The 18,850-nt window shown below is 30.9% G+C and overlaps 1 protein-coding gene across 1 annotated transcript in view; it reads right to left on the bottom strand.

Moving 5' to 3' along the window:
- LOC129222552 (cell adhesion molecule Dscam2-like) overlaps nt 1–18,850 on the bottom strand; it is a 182,457-nt gene that overhangs the window by 79,571 nt on the left and 84,036 nt on the right. The window contains 4 exon segments of the mRNA XM_054857065.1: nt 1,636–1,905; nt 13,894–14,184; nt 14,898–15,044; nt 15,745–15,906. Of these exon segments, the coding sequence (XP_054713040.1) occupies nt 1,636–1,905; nt 13,894–14,184; nt 14,898–15,044; nt 15,745–15,906 (870 nt within the window).

Raw genomic sequence — 18,850 nt, 5'->3', positions numbered from 1 at the left:
ACCTCATTTTTTTGAAAAAACAAATAATAAAAATAAAATAAAGTGCATCTTAATGGTTCTAACGAACTGTACGATTTGTAATGCTGAAAAGAACGTTTGAGTTTGAAGTCTTAAACATTATAGTTGCAGGAGTGCATTTTAGTTCAGTCAAAGTGGTTTTTTCTATCTAAGTAAGAAACTAATTTGATTTTCATAAGAAAATTCCAATAACGCTGAATCTGTATTGCTCAATCAGTTAAAGGTTATCAGAAAAATAATGTTAGTTAAATATTATAGACATATTTAAAAATTATTCTTGGGGGGGGGGGTGACACTGCCGTGCTAAGAACAGATGTAGTATCTGCAAAAGAGCTCGAAATGAGAAATTGATTATTTAAAGTTTTACAAGTCGATTCTTTCATTTTTGACTTAATTGAATGATCTACTCGTATTAGTTGTTTCGTAAATAACTTATTTAATCTACATAGGAGCGTGTTTTTTGTAAAGGTTATACACATAGCTACGACAAATTTTCTGTACTAGGACACCTTTTCATATACTAGGTTAATTTCACCGTAAGTGACAATTACTAGTCATATTTAGGGGTATCTGCACAGATACGACAAAAAAAATCGCTTAGGTAAAATGCGTTTAATGTTTAATTAAATTATTTCGAAAAAAACCTCTGCTTTATTTTGATTTGGCTGTCACTTTATTTTGTTAACATAAATCTAACAGAATCTGCCTTCTGAAAAATACCATTTTCTAAATTTTGGACGTTTTAAATTGTAAACCATTATAATTTTATGTTTTTTATATTCAAAGTAATGCTGATGCTATCAATCATAATGCTTTAATTTCTAGATTCAATTTTAATAGCATGAATATAATTTTGACAACAAACGATACTTAAACAAAAATATAACTGGTCGTAGAAGGAAATGCTTTTTTTTTGCGTAAAAGAATTATATGTAAATATTTTGCATGCATTTCAAATTCAAGACTTTGCTTTTCAAATAAAAAAACAAGCAGAAAAAGCTGGATATTTACTTGAACATTTATGCAAAGTTGTATTAGTTTTATTATCGACCTGTATCAACTATTCAAAGGTAAACTATACAGAAAACTGCTACATTATTAAATATGCTGCGTTACTAAGGCATAAAAGTTTTATCTACATAATTACTGAGGAAAAAAAAAAGGTAACTGCTCAGACACCACTTTAAGGGCTTAATATTTGCCACTTACGTTCTAATTGCTGTAGCAAAATACGCAGAAAATGCAGATACCACTTTTTCGCTATATCATTTTTTAATATTTTGCATTCACAAATTGCCAAAAAACTTGAGTTTTAGGTAACCTAAATTACTAATGACCACCCGATGACAATAACTTAATTTTGAAAAAATATGCAGATAATACTTCTTTTTTAGCATGGCAGAATATACAATCAGCCATTACCGGTAAAAATGTGTACAACATAACTCAATTACGAAACAAATCGTTGAAAAACTTACATTTATTTAAAAAAAACTGATAGTATTCCTCATTCACTTGTTAAACTATTCTCTGGTTCAGTACAGTAAAAATAAGATATACAGAGTGCATTTAATGATTAAAATATACTGTAGTCTTACGTTTCTGAATGCTTCTTACCTCCAATTATTAGCCTGGCTGATGCTTGAGCAGAATGATACTCCCTTTCAACAAAGCACTGATACATTCCAGAGTCATGTCGGTTAATTTTTCTGATTTGTAGCAAAAACGGATTTGGAAAAGATACCACTGAACTTGAGTGAAGGATTACCATATCTTTCCTCCACAGTATTTTCTCGAATGCACTTCCAAGAACCGAGCAGTTAAATGTTGCAGATTTACCTACGTCAGATCGAATTTCTGAAGGTGTAATTGTTACCCGATAAGGCTCTAAAAGAGAAAAAGGAAATTACATGTTCGTCATTGTATCATTTATTGTGTTCTACAAAAATGTATAAATCTAATTACTGTGTAAATTAGAGGACTCGTGCATCAGATCATAAATTTTATAAAGTTAAATTATTGAAACTTTTACTGATCATTATTTGATTACCTCTTTTATTCACTCGTCATCATTTAATTCCTTGAGTTAGTATTATTTCACATATCATTTAATTCCTTTACATATCGTTATTTCACTTAGATTTCATTCTGGCAGCAAGTTAAAAACAAACATTCTGCATTGAAAATGGATTCAATAATACATATTAATAAAACTTTCAGAAGAAAAAAAAACGTTTGATTCAAAAACCGATTTAAACTACTTCAAAAAAAAAAAAAAAACAGTTTCATATTATGTCTTGTATTTCTTTGCATATTTAATGTAGGTAGTGTAATATATTAGCATGTTTCGGCAACACGACTTTTTATAATAGCGATTGGCAACAAGACTGCATTCCATGAATTGATACTTTTAAATATGGGTTGTAACAAAATTAGTAGTAGCATTATTAAATGGTCAGTTTTTTATAAGCGATGTTATATTATTGTGCATATAAAACAGTGGTGACGAGAGAAAAATAAATTCATCCATTCACCAGTGAAAATGAGTTTGATTGGAAACTTGAAAGAATTTGACCCATCAAAAGATGGTTGGGCCGTTTACCATGAAATGTTGGAGCAGATGTTCATCGCCAACGGAATTACGGATGAGAAAAAGAAAGCCAGTATATTGCTGTGTTTAGTAGGGGAAGAGACATATAAACTGTTACAAAATTTATGTGTACCCAAACAACTCAAAGATTTGGAATTCGATGAATTTGTTGAAAAATTAAGTGATCATGTAGCGCCAAAAAGATCGGTATTTACTGAACGGTATTAGTTTCATCGAGCATTCCAACGTGAAAATGAAAATAACGCCAACTGGAGTGAAAAATTGAAAGAACTGGCAAAATATTGCAAGTTTGAAGGCATTTTAGATGAAGTTTTAAGAGATCGTTTTATAGTTGGTCTCCGTAGTGGCCCAATTTTAGACAGACTATTTTATGAATCCGAAAGTATTACTTTTCAAAAGTCAGTAGAGATCGCTACAACTATGGAGGCTGCTCGTTTACACTCAGCTGAAGTGAGAGAGGACAAACAACAATCTAATGGATTTCACAGAATTCAAGGAGTTGATGAAATTTCGAACAAGTTCCACCATCATCAGGTATCTGAAAATAAATCCAAAACATGTCGATGCTGTGGTAAATTGAACCATAATATAAACAGATGCTGTTTTCGCTCATATAAATGCCACAACTGTGGAATTAAAGGCCATTTGAGTAAAATGTGTACAAAAAGAGTAATAAGTTTAAGGATAATACCGGACCCGCACATCATTTTGGTAACAGTTATGTTGGTGATAATTTTGATAACAATCATGCGCAATCACTTAATGTCTTTAAGGGAAACGTTAGCGAAGAACAATTTACGGATAATATTAAAAATAAAACTTTTCTTAACTTTAGGGATTCAGAAAAGTTTAATGATCAAATGTTTAATATAAAATGTACAAGTTTCACACAACCTTTTACTGAAACAGTTTTAATTGAGAATGTTCCAATAATCATGGAAATTGACACAGATGCTGGAATCTCGGCAATTTCTGAAAATGTGTATAACAAACACTTATCTCACGTACCGTTGACCAAAGCAGGTGATATAGAGGTGATATATACAGGTGATCCTATCAGGTCTTCGGGTACAGCCAAAGTAAATGTGAATTACCATTATCAAAATCATGATTTAACTTTATATGTTTTTCCCAATGGAGGTACTCCTTTGATGGGAAGAGACTGGATTGCTACATTAAAAGTGCAATTTCCATCATTTAATTGCATTAATGTGAATTACTCTTTAAAGGATTTGATAGAAAAATATGCTAGCGGGGTATTTGATGGGAATCTTGTCACGTTTACGAAAGATTGTTTCAAACTGAACTTAAAAGAGCAAGCAAAACCTATAATTTGTAAGTCTAGAGAAGTGCCTTTTGCCCTGAGGGAAAAAATTCTAAACTGAGTTAGATAGACTGCTCCAGTTAGGAGTTTTATCTCCTGTGGAATTCAGTGAGTGGGAAACACCTATTGTGGCAGTTATTAAGACCGACAATACTGTAAGAATATGTGGGGAGTATAAAGTAACGTTAAACCCAGTTTTAGAAATCGACAGATACCCTTTGCCTCGTATTGAAAAGTTATTTAATAAACTGGAAGGAAGTGAAGAATTTACTAAGCTGGATTTGTCGCAAGCGTATCAACAAGTTCTGCTAGATGATGAGTCTCAAAAATTGGTAACAATAAGTACTCACAAAGGGCTATTTCGGTATCACAGAGTACCTTACGGAGTCTCTTCTGCACCATCAATGTTCCAAAGATTAATGGACCAATTATTACAAGGCTTAGATGGCTTAGGATGTTTCTTAGATGATATTATAATTACAGGAAAAAATAGAAATGAACATTTGAGAAGATTAGAAAAAGTTTTGAGCAGGCTAGCAGAAAGTGGACTTAAAGTTAATAAAGCAAAGTGTATGTTCTTTTAAAAGTCTGTTGAGTATTTGGGGTATAAGATAAGCAGTGAAGGTTTAAATGTTTTAACAGACAGAATTGAAGCTATTCAGAACGTCCCGAGACCTCAGAATACAGGACAGTAAAAAGCTTTTATTGGTATGATAAACTACTACGGAGCGTTTATTCCAAACCTTGCAAATATTCTGCATCCATTACATCAATTACTGCACAAAAATGCCCATTGGATTTGGGATAAATACTGTGAGCAAGCATTTCAGAAAGTAAAAGTTTGTTTGTGTTCTGCAAGAGTTTTAGTGCATCATGATCCTGCGATCCCAGTTAAACTTGCTTGTGATGCCTCTGCTTATGGTCTGGGTCTGGGAGCAGTAATTTCTCATGTTTTTCCAAATGGGCAAGAAAAACTCATTGCCTTATCCAGGTTACTATTAAAGATCGAATCAGTGGAAGAAGAAGAATGGTCTATTTGTAATTTTATGGCAATGAATAGCGAAATACCAGTTGATTTTAACCAAGTGGCTCTTGAATCATGTCGAGATAAAATTTTAAGTAGCGTATTGGACTACGTATTACGTGGATGGCCTCAGGTAGATGAATCAACTGTATAGAACGAGATTAAACCATATTGGTATCGTAGAAATTAACTGACTTGTGAGCAAGGTTGTTTATTGTGGGGTTACCGCGTAGTTATTCCGGTTCAATTAAGAAGAAGGATATTAGAAGAACTACATGGCAGCCATATGGGGATAGTTAAAATGAAATCTAGAGCAAGATCAATTTTTTGGTGACCTTTGTTAAATCAAGAAATTAAGAAATTGGTTAAAACTTGCAATGGCTGTTCGAAGACACAAACCATGCCCCCCAGAAATAAGCTCACACCTTGGGATTGGCCAAAGAAACCATGGGAAAGAATTCATGTCGATTTATTTGGACCTGTGTATGTAAAAATGTACATGGTTTTGATTGACGCACATAGCAAATGGGCTGAGGTTGCTCCTATGTCGAATACGACTGCACAAAACACTATAGAAAAACTGCGAGGAATATTCGCTTGTTTTGGATTACCACATACTCTGGTTTCGGATAATGGACCATCTTTTGATTCAGAAGAATTCAGGCGGTTTACAGCAAATAATGGTGTAAATCATATTCCTACTCCACCATATCACCCCCAGAGTAATGGTGCCGCAGAGAATTTAGTGAAAACTGTGAAAAGCTGGATTGTAAAAGCAGTCACTTCTAAATGTGAACGACAGAGCACTAATATGTTTTCTGTTCAAGATAAAATACATAAATCCTTGTTTGATTATAGGATAACACCTCATACTACTACAGGCGAAACTCCTGCAAAATTGATGTTTGGTAGAGCTTTACGTTCCCGATTAGATATGTTGATGCCTAGTTTAGAAGAACGAGTGTAAAACCACCAAACTGACCAAGAAAGGAATTACAGAGGAAAATCTAGGAAAGGTTTTGGGATTGGGGAAAATGTTATGGTCAGAAACTACCGTGATCGAAATGACAAATGGGTTGAAGCAGTGGTACTTGATAAAATAGGTTACAGTGTATATGTGTGCAAAATAAAAGAAACTGGTGTAGTATGGAAGAGGCATATTGATTAAATATGGAGCTGTCATAATGAGTATATGATCAAGTGAAAGAATTGGAAGACAAAGACAATAGTTATCGTAGTAATCATGATAGCAAAACGTTGGAATCACAAGAAATTTAACCATATGTCCCAGAAATAACGTATCTGGGACGTCTAAGATCTAAGATCTAAGATCTAGAGAAGAAGCGAACGAAGGGCAGCTAAAGAATGAAAATATTAGAACAGTAGAAGAAAACCCTAAAGAAAATAGTACAGAAAATCAAAACGTGACATCTCAGGAAATCAACAACAATAGTAGTGCTTACAAGCACCCTCGTAGAATACGACAAGCACCAGACAGACTGGTTTACTGACACATATTATACATAAAAATAAATTATAGTACTTTTGTTTGGAACTTCGAAGGGAGGAATAATGTAATATATTAGCATGTTTCGGCAACATGACTTTTTATAATAGCGATTGGCAACAAGACTGCATTCCATGAATGGATACTTTTGAATATGAGTTGTAACAAAATTAGTAGTAGCGTTATTAAATTATCAGTTTTTTTTATAAGCGATGTTATATTATTGTGCATATAAAACAGGTAGGAGCAAAGCTGTTGATCACAAAATAAAATAAAAAGCTCGAGACCAACTTTTTGAGTTGAATCATCGAAATTCAGACAAACAAATTATTGCAATTTATATATAACAATATAGATTGTTCCTGACAAATAAATATCGATCACTACAGGTTGTAAATGTTCACAACTTTTTTTAACACACATAACTTTGTAACGTAAGAAAGACCATTTTCCCGAAGCTAAAATTCTGATGATTCAGCTCTAGGAGCTGTTTTTTCTAAAAGCATACTAGTTCATTTTTTCTCCGCCAATAAACTACGAAAGAAAATGTATTTACTTATTTTTTTCTTTTACCTTTCTCTCTTTAATGACAACTCCAGTTTCATATAAGTGAAAGCTGGCATTATGTCACACAAAAAATATATTTGTACCTGAAGGTACACGTCTGAAGATATAAAGGAACTCTTAGATGAAGTACTTTCATTAATATAAAATGTTATATTGATATTTAAGTTTCTGCCTGAATCTCTTCTGTGAATTTTTTGCTTATATGGACACCATATTTAATCGTATGATTCAAACTAAATAAGTTATTAAATTGAGTTCAAAGTTTACACTGCTTAAAATATACTTAATGAAAACTATTATGTGTACGAAGATGGAAGTGAAAGCGAACTATTTTTTCTGAAGCATTTTAATCAGTCTCTCGGCGTATTTTACATTCACGTATTTGTGCAAAATCATTGTGTATTTCTCTTCAAATGTAAAAAGTGGATCTGATTAAAAAGTAAAAAAATAATTTAAAAAAAAAAGAAAACATTATCGTTTAACTTCTTATTTAGGAAACATAAATGACAAAACACATAAAATAATAATAACAATTATATGCGTAATGGAACAAGCTTATGATCGCATCATTTTAGCAGTCGTTCATAAGTTTTGATAAGTTCTTATCTTGCCAGACATTTGTATATGTCTTCAAAAGTCTATGATATTGCTTATGGTTGCAACGTTGATGGAGTATTTCTAAAAACGGATTTAGATAGATTTGACAAAGAAAATGAAAGTAACTGAACAATTTAAAAAGTGCTGTAACTAATTTGTTCACAACTCTTTAAGTAATTATTTTTAAAGTGTTTAAGTTTATATTTTTGCATAGAGCTTTTTGTTATTTTTTTTTAATTGTGCAGTATTTTGTGCGCATAAGTGTTTATGCGCTTCATAGCACAAAATTTGTATTTATTATATAATAGCAATGTTTTTTTTTCCAGTGGGAAATAGCTCTCAGAATGCAGTGCAGAGGGCATGGAAGCGGTATAAAAAATTAAATTTCGCACTTATTTACTATTTGTCTTTTTGCTTTGAAATTTTAATATCTCTACTCTGCGTCTTTAACTAGAAGTATGCATCAAAATACTAGCGGTTGCAGAGGTAGAGTTTTTGCAATCTAAAGTCAATCATTTTGTCGCTATCATATGGCTGATGTTCTGGTCCTAATCTTGCAATAATTTATATTGTTTTTAGATAGATAGTCAGAAACCTCTACCCAACACGTGCTCCAACAAATTTAGCATACCCAAAGTGTACTTACAAAGGCTAAAGACAGCAGTGGGGTAACATTCGCGAAATATATCTATTCATTTGGCACTGAAGCGGGCCTCCTCAACAATGACATAAAACGACGTGTGGAGAGTTTTATTGTACTGAATGTGCAGATAAATTCATGGGGTTCAAGGTATAGTGACTCCCATTTAGTATGGAACTAAATCGATGTAAATTCTTCTTGCGGAGCTGTATCGAAGATTGAGTCTATAGGAAATCCCTAAAATCGCTGAAGGACCTGAAACCGGCCATTAGAAGGGACATTGAAACTCTTGATTTCAACACACTCTGGCATGTTACGACAAAATTTCGCAACGGGCATTATACACTAAAATCGGCAACGATAGACATTTTGCGAATCATGTACATTAAAAATCATTTATGTCCGTACCAAAACCATTGGTTTTATGTTTTTGAATGCTGTGTTTTTTCCACAATGACCTCTTATTTTATATTATGTTTTTGGGATCATTATGTAATACTTTGCGGTTTTACATGTAAAATTATTAATTGACTCCTAATTTTTTATAGCAAATGAATTAATATCATATTTAATTCTTTGTAAACAAATACGTTTGAAATAATGCCTTATTTGCCTACATATAAATATAAAAGCTTTCCCCTTTTTCATATTTTCCCGAAAAACAGGGGGGGGAGGGGAGAAGCGTAAAAAATATAGTCAGGGGTTTTTCTTTGTTATGTCTTTATTATTTAGGAAGACATAACAAAACTCTGATTGAAGAAAAACCTCGCGAAACTATTTTTCACTAGAAACGCCTTCTCTTTCTTTTTTAGACTGTAAATACCATGACTAATGGTCCCAAAATACCATAAACACCTCTTCAGCAGAACTTAATTTAAACCACCGAAACTAACATTTTGCGGCTTATGAAAGTATATACCTTTTTTTGCAGAAATTCTAAACCATTTTTAAAAAAATCTTTAAAAAATACTCCTTTTTGAACACTTTATTTTCGGGAAACAATATTTCCGTAGTTATTTGATTCAAATTTTACTATGCGAAAGGTCATTGCGTTTAGAACTGCTCTATAAGCAATGAATACTAAATAATCCAGGAATATTTAAACATTGTACTTAGCATTAAAATTATTTGTTTGATAATATTCTGGAATTTATTCTCCTTTTAAAAACGGCATTCATAAACACTGCCCTAATGTCCCAGCAATTGTTCTAGTACATAATAAATCTGGAAATAAAGTGCTCTTTTACGAAAAATGAGATATACATTCCGCAGAGTTAAATCTTTATCATTACATATTTTACACCACATCACCCTTTTAAAATTTCATGCTCTCTCGGTTATAAATACACAGAGGTATAATTTTCATTTTTTTTTCCGCTCAGAAGCGAGAAGTGAATGAATTTTTAACAGCTTCACACTATTTCTACTGCTTCTGCAAAGAAAAGTACAAAATGTAGCTGAGCCATCAATCATTCAGCGAAAAATTACAAAGTAAATGACTAACAAAGGCTTTCAAGAGATTTGTCTGCAGCATACTTTCAGAGAGAATTGAATCAGCGACGCGTGCTCTTGCATTATAACCAAAATTAAAGTAAGTTTTCATGGAGCGCTGCCAAAATGCTGCACAGCTTGAGTACTTGAAGATCTTATTGGAAAGGAGTTTAAAAAATAAAAAAAATGCTTTTTCCGCAAGTTCGATTTTCTCTAAAACTTATTTTTCGATATTTTTTATTTTACTTTTGAAAAATGTTGAGCTTTTTAGTGCAGTAAGATTGATATCCGCTACATATAAAGTTATATTTTGTTAACTCGAACAAAAAAAATAACGGAAAATGAAAGAGATAAATAAATGAATAAAGAAAATTTAGTTGTAAATAGTACTTCGAAAGAATTTTAGGTCAAATAACAATTCAAATTAAAAAATTGTAGGGGCATGTGTGCAAATTGAAATAGTGAAATATTTACACTGTTTCAGTGCCTCCACCTGGTCGTTTTTTATTATGTAGTAATACACGTTGTACATCTCAGTCAGGAAAAAGTTATCTCTCCAGATCAAGCATATGATAATACAAGCATTAAAAAAAATAAAATAAAGGACTGATATTGTAATATTATGCTGTAACTCAAGCATTAATTTCGTTACAATACAATGATGAAGTTAGTGTTGTTAATACTAAAATCATTAATTGCGACATACTAATAATCAGTACAGTATTTCTATATTTATTTGGATTTTTATTTTAGATATTTTGTCAACAATTAGTCAAGTGCATGCGGCCCTTAGTCAAGTACATTATTAATTAATTTTTTACTTGCATTTCTTCATTATATAGTTCACTTATTCATTCATTCATTCACATATTTTCTTAATCATTCACTATTTTTTCTCCCATTTATTCATTTTTTTTGTAAATTAAAAAATAATAAATATATGTGTTTATTGTTTCATTATGAACTCACTTTTTATTTACTCATTTATTTGATCATTTTTTTCAATTTGTCCCATGAGGAAAAAAATCGAAAGGTTTCCTAATTTAACCTACAAATTTACCATCAAAAAAGACAAATAATTTTTCAATGCAAATTATATTCTAAAATACGCTGTTTTTTCTTTATGTGCAACAATTGTCAAAACCAATTTTCAATTTGTTCATTAAAAAAAAAAAAAAAAACATTTCTACTGTCCTCGCCCTCCGAAACATTTGTAAATTATCGTAGTAAGCTACAACGAGTTTGATGTAAATAACTGATATGTTATTCAAAAATAAATAATAAATATTGTTTTAATCAATTGAGTTTCAAGCGCTAAAGTTCGTGTGATCTTTCTTTTGAAGCATCATAACTGGAAAAGGTATTTAAAATTCGTACGACAGTCTAAAAATAAATATGCGTTCGTCGAATTATCAACCTTTAATGTCAAACGGCACAATTCCCACGCAGCCTAAACGAGCTTTTCACAAATATAATGATTCTAATGTTATTGCTGATTTTTGCATGAAACAAACCAGACATTCTGCCAGGTAAATTTCAATGATTAAAATTATAATTACATTTCCCATACTTTTAATGTCGATGACACGTGGCATGCTTTCTATAGTGCGCGAAAAGTTAAAAGCATATCACATCGAATTGCAATAGCTGTCAGCCCTTGCATTTGATGATAATTTGTTAATGTGGATAATTTAACAGACGTATTTTGAGAAGAAACTCCTAAAAAAATTCCATTTTTTTGCCTAAGTTTTATAGTCTTTGCTTAAATATGAAAAAATATTTATTTAATTAAACTAATATAATAATTCCAATAAGTATTTTAACTAATGTTATCCGCTCTTTACACTGCCTAAAGACATGTGCGTATAACAAACATTCTTAAGAACTCTCCCACCCTCCTTAAAAATATAATAATGTAAAAATAACATAATATAATAATAGCAACATTTACATTATTATTTTACATGAGCATTTTTTTTCTTTTGTGGATGTGGGAAGGGGGTGCCTATAATAAATGGATACGCTCACTCCGAAAATACGTCAAGGTAATCGTATCACCAAATGCAGAGGCTGAAATTATCAAAATATCGTATACAAAGAGTAATAGTGCATTTTATACTAAATAACCAGAAAATTATTCATTAGCAGTCACATTATTTTCTGGAATTTTTTAAAAAATAATGGGTAAAACTTTTTAAAGTTAATTTTAAAGTCACGGAGGAAAATACGAAGTCATAATCGGTAACTAGTTCTATATCCATTAGTTTTAAATCTAAATGTAGTAAAGGTGCAAACAAAAATTGTCGTTTGGTTTATTACTGAATTAGATTTCTGATAAATAATATCAATGAAATTTTTTACTCGCAAAATGTTTTTGATATAGAAAAAATTCAAATACAATCTTAGGTAGAAAATTAAATAGTTAATATCGTAAAAACAAAGCAAATAACTTTTTTTGTTACTTATTTACAATCTTTATTCAAAATGTTGTTTTTATTTCCTGGAAAATTCCACATATCTCATATGAATTTCATTTCAAATTTGTAAGCATATGTCATGTTTCTCAAATCGGTAGCAGGAATAAGTCCAATATCGAAGTTCACCTTCTTATGAAATATCAGAAACATGTTTCAATATAAACATCAGATATATATTTTCAAGCGGCCATGCCGCATCGTATCAATAAAATATTATCATGAAAGATAAAATATAAAACTTGCCATATCGCACATTGATCTTCAGAAAAAAAATAACTTGTACATTATGCGATCCCAAATTTTAATGCATTTTGGAATGAGGCGTTTACGTCAATTCGTAAATGTATAAAATGTAAATTGAGCTTTTTTTCGCATATAAACTTATTTGTAATATTAAACTGATGTATAACTATGACATAAAACAATATAGAAGTAGAGTACAAGTGTCTGAAGTTGATTTTATGCACTTTACCTACCTATGTCTGCATTATGTCAGTGACCTGTAAATAAGGCTTATGAATATGGTGTAAATACTTACGGGACGTAAGATGTTAAAGACAAAATAAAATTTTATACATTTGTGCATTTACTACTTGCGTTACCTTATTTGCCATTTGTTTAGTTGTCAATTTAGTTTTTAGTCTTTTACTATTTAGAAAAAAAGTGAATTAAAAAAATGTATATACATTTATGATGAAGGAAGTTTAAGCACAAAAATGGTAAAAATGAAATGTTTCAAAAATATTATTGTTGACACACTGCTCAAACTGTGTGACCAGACACAAATTTATTGCCTACGTGCGATAAAAAAGCTGAAACAAATTTATTACGTGAAATGATAACAAAATTGCATTCGTACGCAACCCTAATGTAGTAAAATTTCCATTATATTTCATTTCATATAAGAGAAAAAAAAAGTGTGGGGACTCCAGGAACCAATATGCGAACATCATTCCTGTCTATCGCAACTCCACATAATCATCGGTGATCCGCAGAAAGGGGCCGTGAGCTACTCAACTTGGCTCAACGGAGAAGGAGCAGAAAAAACACACGTGCGCTCTGTCGGAAGCGAGATTCTCTTGGAGCTTACGTGCAGCGTGGTCTTCGCTCGACAGCGAGCTTTTTGAAATGTTACTTTTCAACCTTTTTAATTCTTTTAACTTTTTAGTAGCCTTTTGCTGTTTTTTAATATTGTGTAGTTTAGCAAGAATAAACATGTATTAAAGGAAAAGCTTTACACGTCCTTAGAAGCAAAGAAACTCAAGAAAAACGGTTTAATATTAGAAGAGCCATTTTGCCGCGAAAAAATATTCTAATAAGCGGGATATTCCATTAACCACGATTAAAATAGCACATTACATTCGTTTGGTACATTGTAAATGCATTATATTAAGCGGGATGCTCTTTGTGACATACAATCTTCCCCATGACAACTCCAAGTAGTTTCTTAGGAAAAATGAAATCTTCATTTATAATTTTAACATTATTTTAACATGTGATGTCAGTGAACTATGAATGAATTTCAAAATAATCACCATTTTAAAGTTAATACTCAGGCTATGCCAGAATATCTGGAAAATAAGTAAAGAACTTTCACTTTGTTTTCACTGAAATACGATATCTACATCGATAAATACCTTCAACAATAAGCTCCGTCTCTAGCTTATCTTCTCCCATAATATTAGTCACATGACACACATATCGTCCACTGTCGCTCGGCACTACCTTATGAAATATGAGAATTCCTCCCTCTTGACTAACAGAGATGGTATGGTCCGGCAAGTGTCTTTGATCTCTACTTCTAAACCACCGATAAATTGGAACAGGAAACGCTTGAGCAATGCATGGCAATGTTGCTCTGCCACCCACAGGGACAGATATACGAGTCAATCTCTTTATTATTCTCGGTGGCTGTTTGTGATGTGGCTCTAAAAATAAAATAAAGAAATACCTGAAATGCGTTTGTGTAATGGATATAAAGAACATTTTGGAACAGCGTCATTATAATAAATGCTGTAAATAGGCCCTTCATTACATTTTTTTCTCAAAAGTTAGTGCTAAAAACCATAAAACAGCCGCAGTAGTCTTCTAATACAACTTACAGTAACAGTTAAGCTATCAGTATATTTGAAATATCACAGTTTTCTGTTCTTGATTTATGAAAAACGCCAAACTAGATGATAACGAATTTTACAAGTGTCTACAAGTGGTTGGAGTTTATTTTACAGCGTATTCCTTTCTTGTCAAAGGTGTTACTTGGTTAATAAAATTAAAACTCAAAAAAAAAAAAAAAAAAAAAATCACGCATGCTTGGTTTATTTCATCATACTAAGTACAAGCCTATTTTAATGTAAGCTACTAAAAGATGCGATAAAAATTTCGAAAAGTCGTTGAATAAAAATAAACTTTATAAAGGAAAATCGTGGTTTATAATTTTTCATCGCTTTTTGAAAAATAAAATGTATAAAGTTAAGTTCAAAAGTAAAGCAGCAGACATTAGTTTTTCTATTTCATAAACTGCAGTGGTATTCCAATGTGTTTCAGTTGCAAAATTTTGAATGATAGTGTGTTTTATTTAATATACTGAGAAAAAAATCAAATTATAACCAATACAATATCTTGTTATTTTGGTATTCCTTACCTGTGACAATAATTTTAGAATAGTTTGTGCTAACTTTCTTCTCTTTCGATACAACATTTTCAGTATGACATCGAAAACTGTAAGATCCATCATGCTCATTTGTGTCCCTTATGTAAAGATCTCCACTTTCAAGCATTCCATACTTCGCTGGAAAGTAATAACATTTTTATAAGCACAATGTGACTCAACTTGTACTTCTAAAAAATTTTTAGGAATTTCATAATGTTGGTAAATGTTTGAATGTGTTTATTTGGTTTCCATCGTGTCACGTGCTACCCATCTTTATTTTTAATAGTTGGTATTTCTGGCAATATTTTTTCTAAGCTTTTCTACCTGCTTAATTATAAACTGTTGTACATTCAGCGTAAGTACCTGAGTATATTATTTAGCATATAGTACCTGAGTATATTAAAAGCAATGTACTCATTAAAAACCGTTTAGAAAAGAAGAAAGGAAAAAATGACTTGGTCCTACGTTTTTTCTATATTTTGTTGATGAATCCATGTTCACACCAAATTTATAGACAATTATAAATTTAATTTTATTTTCTTTCAGTAACTATTACATTGGAAAACAACGTCATGATTGAAAACAATACAAAGAAAAAGTCCATAATTGAGACAAGAGTAGAAAGCATATAATTAAGTAATGACACTATAAAATGTAAAAGCATGTTAGATGCCTCAAAACAATTTAGGACTCGCACATATAATGCATTGTTTGCATGCGCGCCTTTTTATGGGGGATGGTCAGGGTAATACGAGCTAAGATAAATTTAAAAAATAATATGTATCGATATGATTACATTGCAACTACTCTAAGTCTCGTTATCATTACGTGTACTTACCGCTAATGATCCCTGGAGTTATAAGGAATCCGTCAATTCTTTCCCATGATATAACTTCTACGTGATCACTAATGAAGCTCGGAACAGGACATCGAAGCACACCCATATTGCCTCTGAGAACAAACTCATCTGAGAGACGAATATCGTAGTGTTGCAACACAACTGGGAAAAAAAGTGAAATAACGTTACAAGGATAAAGAAAACAACGAAATTTTTGTTTCAGTGAAATTAATTTTTAGTCTTAGTTTACTTGCTATTACATTGTTTTAATTTCCTTGCAATGAAAGTTCAGTTACCACGAATAAAATTTGCCTCCCTTTGAAGTACGTTGTAACGGGGTATCACAAGATTGAATTTGAAGTAAAACGTAAGTTTGATTTTGATGTTATGCAATATAATCATGTTTTTGGCACTGAATAAACTTTGATCAGTGCCATATTTTTTTCAAGTTATCCAGATTTTTCTAATTGTTTACTACTGTTATTAGTTCAGGTTCGATCTGTTCTTTAAAAATTGTATGTGGTGCTAAATTGCTTTCTATTAACAAAACTTCGGTCAACTACATTTGGAAAATATATTTTTCATGTAACATTGTTTAACTAAGTTTTATTTCTATTGGATGATTATAAACAAATTGCAGATAGAAAGGAACATAAAACTATAAATGCAGGAATAATAGTAGAAAATAATCGATCATACTTACATTCAACTAGACGTTTCAAGCATTTATGACATTGTGGAAATAGAAAATACATTGGAAGGCAATTAAAACAAATTTGGGTCAAAAAAACCCAAATTTGTCACAACAAAAATTTTCAATTTATTAAAGGAACCAAAACATTTAAATTGTTGTTTTTACGTACTTTTATGTATTATTATTATTATTATTATTATTGACACTGAAAAACAATAGTTAGTTTATTTCGTTTTCTCCTTTAGGTTTTTATATTTTGTTCTAATATTGCATTTCTTAATTATATCTTCATGCAAAACATGATTTGTAAGTTTTTCTAATAACTAAAATTTTGAACTAACACATGATGACGCAAAGATAAAAAGAACTTTCAGAAACTTTCTAAATTTAATCTTTATTTATGTAAACCAAGAATATCAAATCGTTGTTGTTTTTTGCTTGAACTATATGCGTCGCTTCCTCTTCACAAATCCAATTAAATGATTTAACAGAAAAACTAGTTTTTCATTACATTTTCTTGTAATGTGTTTTAATAAGAATATAAAAAATTCATTTAATTGGTTCGGAAACACACGCAAAATTTTCATCATTAATGCGAATCGCATTTTTAAATTGATCCATTTTCTAAAAATAACAGTTCTTGTGTCTAGTTTTTATGTCGTTTAATCTTTTCTCTGAGATATTAATTGTCACGAAAATATTTCAGAGAAGATTAGTTTTTGAAACACAATGGACGTTTTTCCGATGCCAAAAACTACTTACGCACTGTAGAATATTTCTCACTAAAAGTAATGAATTTTCTATAAAAAATGCAACTTTTAATTAAAGAAACCATTCATTTCAAATGGATCGTTTTTGTGGAGTATTTTCCACAAAAATGTTCCTAATCATTTCATAAAATATATGCTTGGTGATTTCTTTCTTAGAAATACGTATACTCAGTTCGAAATTTATTTAAAAAGATAGAAGTGATATTAAAAATCAATTGAAAGCAAACACATTTTGCATTATTTAATAGAAAATAGTATTTTAAATGTTATGAAAACTGAAATCTTACATAGTAAACCTTCATTTTTGCTAGCATAACCTTATATGAAGCCTTGAACTGTATCATGTTCTATAAAAGTGGAGAACATTCCATTTAGTTTATCAAGAAAGAATGTCTGTGCAGTATGTGCCGAAAATAATGTAAAAAGCTTGAAATACCATTTATGATAATACTAAGAAAGGCATGATTCTTTTTTCGTAGGTATATAATTATTGACGGTACATGAAATGCAAGTTTAGGTAAGTTGACTAGACAGAAAAACTACAAATGCTAAATTCAATTTTAAAAAAAGGTGTCGCATAATTTCAAAGTTTTTTTTTTTTTTTAATTTATTTAAAGTTGAAGAACACAGTTAGAAATATCAGTGTTATTGTTTTTTAATTACATATATGTCATATCAAAAGTACGAGACTCCGTCAAAAATACTAAAGCTTATCTGCATTACCACTAGGGACAATTTTATTTATTTTTTATAGTTTTTAATTTTATTTATATTTATTTATTTATTTATTTATTTATTTTGCTCTTTGAAGGGTATGTCGCGTTCAACTTCTTTTGCACTTGGGGATGTGTGGGAAAATAAATTATGAAAGGGATAATATCCATTTCGTACTGGGTTCCCCCATAAATTCTCCGCTGGATTTAACTGTAGATCAAAAAACCTATCATTTTAAAAACAAAAGCAACTTTGAATCAAAAATGGATGTCCATATGTAAAACTCTAGTACAAAAATAAAAATAACATACAGTTGACTCTCTGTTTAACGACTTTTAAGGGACCACAAAAAGTCGTCCTTAAATAGAATGCTTTTAGAACTACAGTGGTGCATCCGGGACCTGGAAAAACCGTCTTTAAGTAGAGAAAATCAATAAATAGAGCGTCGTTAAACAGAGAGCCAACTGTATAAATTACTTAATTCACATTAATAACGAGCTTATGTGTGCCTCACATGACTTCCTTTTACTCCAATTTTATGTCATTTTCCCATCATTGGTAATTTTAATGTAATTCAGTAGCTTACTCTCTAAATATCACCAACAATTGCCAAATTGAAACCAGATTTTCAAAAAAAATCGCCAAATTTGTGGCCAAGTTAATATAGTAAAAATTAAAAAAAAAATATTCGCCTTACGTTACATAATATATACCTTTTTCACATTAAAAAAATAAAGAAATAGATAGGTCATATAGTTAAAAAGGCAGGTACATTTTTTCTTCCCACAACTTTGTTATTGTGGTAACATTTTATTTTTATTATACAAATTCTCCCATTTCGTTACAACTCAATTCCCTTCAACGTTTGGAAAAACTACATTTCTGGAGAGCAAGTGGTGCGTTTTATTTCTTTCAGCAAACATTCCTA

This window comes from Uloborus diversus, chromosome 5 (assembly GCF_026930045.1).
Source record: "Uloborus diversus isolate 005 chromosome 5, Udiv.v.3.1, whole genome shotgun sequence".
Classification (NCBI taxonomy): Eukaryota; Metazoa; Arthropoda; class Arachnida; order Araneae; family Uloboridae; genus Uloborus; species Uloborus diversus.
The sequence above is the reverse complement of the archived record's forward strand: the minus strand, read 5'-3'. Positions and strand labels throughout refer to the sequence as shown.